Source organism: Priapulus caudatus, unplaced genomic scaffold, assembly GCF_000485595.1.
Source record: "Priapulus caudatus unplaced genomic scaffold, Priapulus_caudatus-5.0.1 Scaffold279, whole genome shotgun sequence".
In the NCBI taxonomy this organism is placed as follows: domain Eukaryota; kingdom Metazoa; phylum Priapulida; class Priapulimorpha; order Priapulimorphida; family Priapulidae; genus Priapulus; species Priapulus caudatus.
In genome coordinates this window covers 150,647-160,242 of record NW_014577340.1, presented here as the reverse complement: position 1 = coordinate 160,242, position 9,596 = coordinate 150,647, and the positions used below count along the sequence as shown (strand labels likewise).

Below are 9,596 nucleotides of genomic sequence, written 5' to 3'. Positions count from 1 at the left end.
AATAATACATACTAAAGAGGCAGGTAAGGGGAAAAAAGGGAAAAAAGGGGAAAATGAGTTCCCCAGCTGGGACTCAAACCCGGAATCCAGGTGTAGCAGACAGATGTTGTAGTGATGAACCCACTGCACCATTACAGTTATGCACCATGGATTCAGACGTGATGTTGTGTGTACGTACGTGACCGCCATTCTATTGATCAATCAAATTTTTTACGAATGTTTAACTTTTTAATTTTTATAAATTTTTGTTTCAGCCAGAACCACCTCCCAGACATGCTGATTCTGAAAATATCTTTAGTTTTCCTCTAAGCTGCGGAGTTCTCTAGTTATGCGCGAACAGACTAATTCGGCAGAACAACTTTATAGATGTGTAATTTATACATTTAATAAAATTAAATTTTAGACCCAATATCTTACTTTGTAATTTTAATACAGTTCACTAACAGTTCAAATTATAGGCACCAAACTTGAAAGAACATAGAGAAGCACAATTATTTATTTTAAGTTATTACTGGTCTTAACAAAGGTGAAGCGATGGTAGAAAATGATGAAAAATTGCTCTAAAAAGCTGCTCTAAAAAGCTGCTTGTCAAGCGGATAAGCTACTGGACAGGTCTACTTGTCCTCCGTTGAAATGGACAAGTGAGGACAATCGGATAGCACTTATTTCGAACACTGCCTAATTTAATTGTTATAATTAATTATACATCAACGCTATGAAATTTGAACGGCGCCATTGACACCCGCGACTGTGCTGCCACCCTGAGAAAGTTGCGCATTTCCCAATCTATTTTGCACGTTACAGACCGAGGGCTAACCACAAAGGTGCAATTATATTCATGCCTAAATGCTATGCCGAATAATGTTGATTTTAGGACAAATTTATCCATAATATAACTGAAACTATATGTCGTTTATAAGATATTACAATTCTTTTGCTTTTAAATTAATAAATAAGAAACACCCTCGGTCTGTAGCCCTTGGCTGAAAAGTCGTTTTGCGCAACTTTCCAGATCATGCACTTTGAGTGGCGCCACCGTCGTTGTAATCAAACTGTAGTCATTAGTTTTAAAACATTAAAAAAAAAATTCTAATGGTGATTGAACCATGAAACTTTTTATGTAGCGTAATTTTAACCTAAATTAACTGAAAATAACCCTAGAACCTAGAGTAAAGGATCCCTTTAAATTAAGATAGACAGATATTTTTGGAGATAGAAAGAGAAAGAAAGAAAGGGGACATCTTTTACTGAATTTGATTCAGTCATGCAAAATTACTATGTAAAACTCACCACTAGGCATCTCAACATTTTCCTTCCACTGTATTGTCTTCACCTTGCCCTTGATAAGCTTATCTTTCTTCAGCATATCCAACTTAAATGCCGTGTCAGACCGTGGCCGTGTTCTTGTACCAAGGCTGTCTGCTGTGATGTCATAGGAATGCGCCAATTCCGTTTCATCATCCTCTTCTGTCAGCAGAGTTGAAACAAGACGTCAAAAAATTATTTTTATATAACCAGACAGTGACAATCATTTCTGGCATATATCTTTCAAATAGTAACAATTTTCCAGTCAAGCACGAATTACCCTTCAGAAGGTTATTACATATAAATATGTACATTACATATAGTACCATTTCATTTTATGTCTTTGTTACGAGTAATATCACAGTATATATCAAGGCGAGATTGAAAACATGTTGCATGGTTTCCCTGTTTCTCCTACATAATACTGAATTACAATATTCTCTCATGAATATATATATACATATATGTATATACAGTATATATACATATATATCCTTATCATGAAAACATGGTATGAAGTGCATAACACAAAAAAACGTTTAAAATCGAAATGACTAAGTGTTTCAAGCAACAGTGCTGCAACATGTGGTGGGAATGTGAAAAGTAAAGACCCATTTTCACACGACGATAATCCCAATTTGTAATTAAGCCGTAACTGCAGATAAGGAAGGTGATTAATTACCCACAACTCGAACTTTACCTGCATTAGCAGCAAGCCACGGCCATGCAGACTTATTTATACCGACAGGGCGACGGCTAGTTTCATCCTGTACAATAACGAGTTCACATAACCCAGTGTCATCTCCTGAGACAAATGAGTTTTGGATATGAGAGATAATGAAGGCTGGATTGTCAAAGAAAGCCATCTTTAACTGATTTGATGTCAGTCACACTGCACCTGCAAGAAGAGAGAATTCAATTAACACGATAAATGCTGTGATTACAAAAAACTATGGGCGTGTTTGTTTGGTCAGATCCACGGATCTCGATCCACTGGATACAACCCTAACCCAAACAAAAGCAAACTCACTTTCAACGGTTCACGTTTCGCTGTGACCTATCACGGGATGGTTCATAACAAAGAACAAGCTGTGATTGGCTGAAGTGTGGGCCACCATATTGGATCCCCTTCGAAGCCACCTGGCTAGAGGCGTAACAAAATGTATTTTTATGAACATAGATGTACGGGCTTGGAAATCCAAATGTGGACATAAACCTCTGATCTAGAATTGTGAAATGACAGTTTGACTAAGCCCAACGTAACATTTTCACAAATTCACTCGTGTGTGGAATAACTAGTAACATCACAGGCACTTGCATGGAGCGTTTCAATAAAATAGAATGCTAAATAAATACGAAATGTATTTACTACCAGTCTAATGTTTCTCTACTCTCTTTCACCTATTATTGCCGACAATTTCCTGTAAATGCCGTCCAAATGCTCATCTGCAACACATGCTGGCCGCCGCACGCTAGCTGCTGCACACTGACGCCGAGAGGGTCCATGTCCCACAGCAGTGAGAAAAATACACGGGGGATCGGGGCGATTTAGCCCCCGAAATGCCAAAAAGAGCCCCGGAAATGCCAAAAAGAGCCCCCGTAAATTTGCATAGAGTTCAATGCAAACCAAATTTTAGAATGCTATTTTCATGGACGCGAGCTTGAAAAGTAGCCCCCGAAAAATACTTTTTTTCCCCTGTCCCTCAGGGTACTGCTGGAACGTACCCTGGATATGGTCCGGTATACCGGAACGTACCCTGGTACTATCTAATAATATGCTGGACCGTACCTCGCCAACTCCACTAACGAGTCTAGGGAGTCGCCTACGCGCCTACTCCCTATAACCCTAACCATATTAGATAGTTACCAGGGTATGTTCCGGTATACCGGGCTGTACCCAGGGTACGTTCCGGCAGCACCCTGAGGGACTTAGACCCTATGAGCCACACTGACACATAAATATATAGTTATAATTTTTATAGCTACTAATTAGTAATTATACCATAATACATAACTTATAGGCAGTGGCTACGGGTACGGTAGCCGTATCTTAATGTCTCGAGGCTACGGGTACGGGAGTCCATTCGCTTTCATACTTAACGAGACAAAGATGGCGGCGGTGGCGCCAGATTTCGAAATAACGCCTTGGGAAATAAATTCACGATTTGAGAGTTTAGATGAGCTAGAACCCTAATACTAACCCTAAACCTAACCCTAACCATAACCATAACCCTAAACCTAACCCTAACCCTAATCCTAACCCTAACCCTAACCCTAACGCCAAAAAGGGGCTTCAACGACCGACGGCTACCGTACCCGTAGCCACTGGCACTGCGTAACTTATAACTATATTATATATATTTATGTGTCAGTGTGCAGCAGCTAGCGTGCGGCGGCCAGCGTGTGTTGCAGATGAGCATTTGGACGGCATTTACAAGAAATTGTCGGCAATCATATTAATACTACTACTACTAGGTGAAAGAGAGTGGTACCAGTCCTAGAGAAACCTTTGCTTTGGCTTTGGTAGTAAAAATAGTAAAATACTAGTAATACTAATACTAATAGTAATACTAATACTAATAGTAATACTAAAGTAATACTAATAGTAATACTAATACTAATAGTAATAGTAATAGTAATAGTAATACTTATTTAGCATTATATTTTATTGAAACGCTCCAAGTGCCTGTGAGTAACATATCACTCCGCGGCGCAAAAAATTGTACCGTACTGCGTTCAATTCTGTTTGCAGTAATGAGTATTAATATTTCTGAATGTTTGGTAAAATTTTGACATTATTTACCATGTGGGCTGACATCTTGGACATGCGCACACGTTTAAGTACATTGGGCGTGGCCGCGACTATGACTCATGTGAAACGATTTATTATTGGATAAAATCGTAATATATGCAGCAGTATAGAACACTGATTGGCTAGCTGATATTCTAATGAGGTATTAGACCAACAGGATCCGCCATGTTTGGAGATTGACTTGCTCAGCAATCGATGTGCAACCCACCGAAACATTTTCCTGTCCGTCATAATAGCCATAAGACTGTCAGTCAGATGGTTTGTGTTCTAGGTGACTGAATGATACCGCGAGCACTATTATGTAATATACTGCTGATTTGCAATGTGCGGGTTTGCTATGAATTTTTTCGTTTCAATTTCGTGGATTGCAGGGCAAAAGGCTGAAGACGAAGCACAGGAACGAAAGTTACACTAAGTGACTAGCCCGTAATGGATGATCAACAAAGACTAATGCACGGGCACGGAGCATCAGCAACTATGGCACATGGCATATCACAAGGATATATGCAAACGGTCGATCCCTCTCAACCTCCGCATGACCAGGAAAACACAAAGCGAGAAATTGGGGAAATTCTTCAACAGATTATGAATATCACAGACCAGAGTTTGGATGAAGCACAAGCTAGGTAGTATTCCTAATCCTATTACAAGTCTTCGAATGTAATTATGCGATAACTCTATTAGGGAGCTATAATTTCAGTGTACACAGAAAACAATTCTGTGTGTAACATTGCGTATATACACCAGGGTGCAAAATTAATGCGAGTCCGGAGTCAAATACTCCCGGATTTACTGTCGGACTCCCTGATTTGACATATGTGCAAGAGTCCGTGTGACTCCCTGAAAATTCTGCCATACTACCTAGTTCGCTCCGGAGCACGGCCACATGGAAATACCGTATTTTTTCAGCCAATATCCAAAGATAATTTGACAGACGTGCAACCGCATGAATCTTAAAAATAAGCTCATGCGTTATTGTTTTAAATATCTTGAATTTTGAACCTCAGACTGCGGACTCCCTCATTTTGCTGCGGATTCCCTCCTTTTGAGGGTGTTCAAAAGTTCATTTTTACCCCTGATACACTGACCCCGACAAACACAAAACTAAATTGAAAAACATTGAATACTAAATAATAAAACACTGACACTGTCATTTCCTCTCAATGTCACGTTACTGCTGGTTAGATCAGCATAAATAGTTATGGTCCTTATGGACCCTCAGCGCAGTGATCTCGGATAGTAATATGCTTCACGAAATATGTTCCAAAACATGTAAATAAATGTCATGCACACATATATTTTATGCACATGCATGGGCCTATTCGTTCGTCGTGATGTCTAGGAACCACGATAGCTACTATAAATCAATAATTGATTCTTGACATTTCTATGTATCACGTAAGGATAAGAAATCGATCAAATCACTGTGAACGTGAATCTTTTGCCAGATTAACATTGTGTGGTACATGAGGAATTTTATGGTAGGTATACCTACCATAAAATTCCTCATCAATAAATTATTCTTATCCAATTTCTTATCCTTATTTCTTATATCAGGGTTCCTGAATTAATAGTAGAATGGCAATGGGTACCTCCAAGATGCTAGAAAGCCAGTAACTGTAGGCCTACCATCATCAATTCTCATAAACTGTCTGAAAATCTTTAGAAATACATTGAAGCAGCCATTTTGATAAAACTATTTTTTGCAGTTATGTTAGAGTGAGTTGATTTTTAACATCTTAGCAAGTAAAAATATGAGAAATTTTATTAGAAGAAACTATATTTCAGAACAAGTAACATAACAGATGCGTTATGCGTTCTTTTATTTACTGTTAGAAATCGGTTGACATACTATATTGTATGATGAAAACAATTTGTCCATATAATAATAAATTTTATCCATTTTATTGGGTTGTTTGGATTACGATCTAAATTTAATAAGAGTAGGGCGAGTCAATCAATCCAAGGTATGTACACTTTAAAAAAAAAAAAAGATAATAAATTTAGTAGGTAGTACTTATTATAAAATGGGGAGAAGCTCATGCACCTGAATACCAAATGACCTTACGTTCCAGTCAAGAATATTTTGATTGAAAGTGAAGTGTTTCTTTGCATAGGAAGCATACCCTGAACTGCCACCGATTAAAGCCAGCTCTGTTCAGTGTACTTTGTGAGATCAAGGAGAAAACAGGTAGGTTGGTTTAAACTTAGATTTTCTGTAAATTTTTTCAATACTGCACTGCATTCCATAGGGGGAAAGTTTCATCCTTGGCTTTCATAGTCTGCCCTGTTAATTAAATTTGTGTGTGCGTGCTTCCTATCCCTTAACATTTGCAATTATATTTAAGCACATAATTTAAAATGTATTTCCAAAATGAAACTGTTCACCATGTGTATGTTTAGCTTAACGTAACATCGTCAGTTAATTTTAACAGTGAGATCGTATTGCATGATGGAATTTTTTGTGTAATAATTAGAAGTGAACTTTTCAGCAGCTTGCCATAAATTGGCATTGTAAACGAGCGCGGTGTGTAAAGTGCGTTCGGTCTCGCGTTGTAAATCAGGAGTTTTCATCCTACTTTCGAGGGTTTGGGCTTTACGTATGTTGGAGGTGGGAGTCACTGTTTGTAGCCTCACGTAAACTAAGTGGTCTATTTTAATTTTAGAGTGTATAGAGTGTCTTTGTGAGAAAGTCTGAGACAAACGTTTTCATATGGATACATGCGAAGGATCTGAGGTCAGGGTGCCGACGGCGGATTTAGTTATTTTTGGGATGGGCTCGGTATGATGAGTCCATTGGTAGCTTCAAGTAATAAAATCCCTCGATGACACAGTAAAGGCAGAAACTGCCATCATCGATAGTTGCAGGTCATACTACTTACTACCGTGTCTCTGAGTGAAGTCCAGGCTGGCAGTGTGCCAGAGATATTTTCTTCATCTGTTTCTCTCGACTGTTGCAACTGAATGTAAACTGGCATTTAACCGATTTTCTGACAGGCACGTTATACCCCTTATAAGCTCTTGAAAATGTCACCGTTGTTATTTTAAAGTGAAATTGGACACGAGCTGGTTGGATTCATTTACAGGTTCATTTACCTGCAGGGCTCTCATTAAACTGCATGTAATATGACAATGTCACGGACGTATTTACATGTCCAATTACCCGCTCCGTGAACTGGTGTTACGTGTCACACACAATCACTCTTAGTTTCATTCCTTCTCTCTCTAGAAAACTGATAATTTTGTAGTGATTTCTCCCTAGTTAAGGTACTTGAGGTATGCTAAAATGAATTTGGCCTTTTTTGGTTTCTGTAATTCTAGTGTGATTTAAGTATAATTCTATAGTAAGTGTATAACTTGCCATGTGCCCATACATCCTGAAATAACATTGTCACGAACATTAAAATGTACACACGGATTGAAACTCGTAAATTTATTTAGATGTAAATGTTTTATTTGTGCGTTACACGTGCGACCACCATCCTAGTTATATACTAGATATTGGGTTTTATTGGAAATCTTCCTCCCAATTAGCATGCATCGACGGTACACCTAAAAATACACGAAGGTATATATTCGGAAATTCGAAACAAACAAAACTGCGTAACGTGGATGTGGTGAGTAGCAGGGTGTCGAGTGCGTATGACTTGGCCGGTCGTAATTTGATTGATTGAAGCCTGTAGAGAGACCTACCATGTTTTACTGACCAAGAAAGTTCGTGAAGTAAGTGGCAAAGTCTAGCGGTAATCTAATAGTGCCCGTGGTTTTATGCTCTCACGGTGTGCAATTAACGGGCTTTAAAGCAAGCTGAAAATTTACAGCTGTCAAATCTCGTAATTAATGCCCGTATATTTTTATGAAAACCCGCTTCTTCGCCCGAGTTTTTGCCGAGGCTGGTTTCAAATGCGTTCGCGATCAATAAGTCTTTTCCTTGGGCTGTGTGAGTGCTTCGTGACGTCATGTGTCTGGGATTAGTGTGAAGATGTGAATTCGTATGTACACACAAAGCAGAGCGGAGGCTGCACTGGATGCAGAATTAGCAATTGATTTATCTGTATGCACTCGTTGCAGATTTCTTAAGTAGTATCTACGACGAAATATCGCCGTTTTCATGTACGCATCCCATCGATTGCATACGATACACAAACACGCATCGCGCGCGCGCACACTGTAAATGTAAAGTGAGCTTAGCGTGCGCTCACCTAATCATCGAATGGCAGGCAGTGTGGCGAATATGTGCGGGTAATTGTTCAACTCCTGGACGATGCAAGGACCGAGTGCGTGCCGACTGCGTGTGTGCGTAAGAGAGATTGTGTGTGTGTGCGTGCGTGCGTGCGTGCGTGCGTGCGTGCGTGCGTGCGTGTGCGTGCGCGCGTGTACGTACACGCGCGTCTTGGGGTGTGTGGGTGGCTTTGCGTTATTGTGCGCAGCGCACTGTCCACCCGTCAATGTTTTGACCGGCTCGGTGCGCGCGCGTACAGTAAGTAGCATGCCGAGTTTACGGAATGAGTGAGTGATGCCTCCCCCTGACCATCCCGTGCCGTGGATGGAGCAGCCACCCCCCAGTGAAACCCGACCTCAGATCTTCGAGCTGTTTATTTTGGCAGTGACACATTGTTGAAACGGTTGCTGCGGTAGCGGCACAGCGTTGGCAGCTGCAGCTGTTGCAGGCATCTGCGCCGATCGCTAGAGAGTCGCTTTGGGAAATCGGGATTGCCGTGTTGTGGCAGACCCCTGCCTGCCGAGTGTGCGGGGTCGCGGGAATGATACAGAGGGCAGGAATACCGGGGCGGGAATACCAGAATGAGAATATTAGTGTGAATACTGGGGCGAAAATACCAGAATGAGAAACTATTAGTGTGAATACTGGGGCGAGAATACCAGAATCGGAATATTAGTGTGAATCTGGGGCGAGAATACCAAAATGAGAATATTACTGTGAATACTGGGGCGAGAATACCAGAATGGGAATATTAGTGTGCATACTGGGGCAGAATACAAGAATGAGAATATGTGTGTGAATACAGGGGTCGAGAATATTGGTGTCGATACAAGGGAAGAATTTTATGTGCGCACGTCGATAAAAAATATTGATAGAATAAATCATTGTGCCGTTCATATAGACGGCTATTTATGCAGTTTCTATGCGTGAATGGACGTTTTTTTCTCCGTTAATTTTTTCTGTTTCATTTTACAATGTCTGGAGTAACGTATAGGCTCTGAGAGAATGCCATAAAGACTAGCATGACATTATCTCGTCAGTTTTTCTTTCCACATGAGAGCAGTATCGTTCACTCGCCCATTTACGGGATGAAAAAAGTAATTGTCCATTATACTATAGAGCGAGAGAGAGAGAGAGAGAGAGAGAGAGAGAGAGAGAGAGAGAGAGAGAGAGAGAGAGAGAGAGAGAGAGAGAGTACGTACGTACCTTACGTAACGCTACGTTACGTTACGTTACGTTACGTTACCTTACGTACGT

At 40.2% G+C, this 9,596-nt stretch overlaps 2 protein-coding genes across 5 annotated transcripts in view; one reads left to right on the top strand and one right to left on the bottom strand.

The window, feature by feature from the left end:
• LOC106808463 (target of rapamycin complex 2 subunit MAPKAP1-like) overlaps positions 1-4,245 on the bottom strand; it is a 14,833-nt gene extending 10,588 nt beyond the window's left edge. Inside the window, exons 1-4 of one of the 4 annotated variants that reach the window (XM_014811197.1) lie at positions 4,032-4,049; positions 2,336-2,449; positions 2,006-2,203; positions 1,291-1,467 (exon numbers count right to left, since the gene is read on the bottom strand). In XM_014811197.1, coding sequence (XP_014666683.1) covers positions 1,291-1,467; positions 2,006-2,171 — 343 coding nt within the window. In that variant the 5' untranslated portion in view covers positions 2,172-2,203; positions 2,336-2,449; positions 4,032-4,049. Of the gene's footprint in view, positions 1-1,290; positions 1,468-2,005; positions 2,204-2,335; positions 2,450-4,031; positions 4,087-4,108 lie in introns of those variants that run through there. The other 3 variants (XM_014811198.1, XM_014811195.1, XM_014811196.1) reach the window with 3 other exon arrangements.
• Positions 4,246-4,298: 53 nt separating this feature from the next.
• LOC106808459 (pre-B-cell leukemia transcription factor 1-like) overlaps positions 4,299-9,596 on the top strand; it is a 36,589-nt gene continuing 31,291 nt past the window's right edge. The window contains exons 1-2 of the mRNA XM_014811191.1: positions 4,299-4,743; positions 6,235-6,308. Of these exons, the coding sequence (XP_014666677.1) occupies positions 4,547-4,743; positions 6,235-6,308 (271 nt within the window). The 5' untranslated portion in view covers positions 4,299-4,546. The remainder of the gene's footprint in view (positions 4,744-6,234; positions 6,309-9,596) is intronic.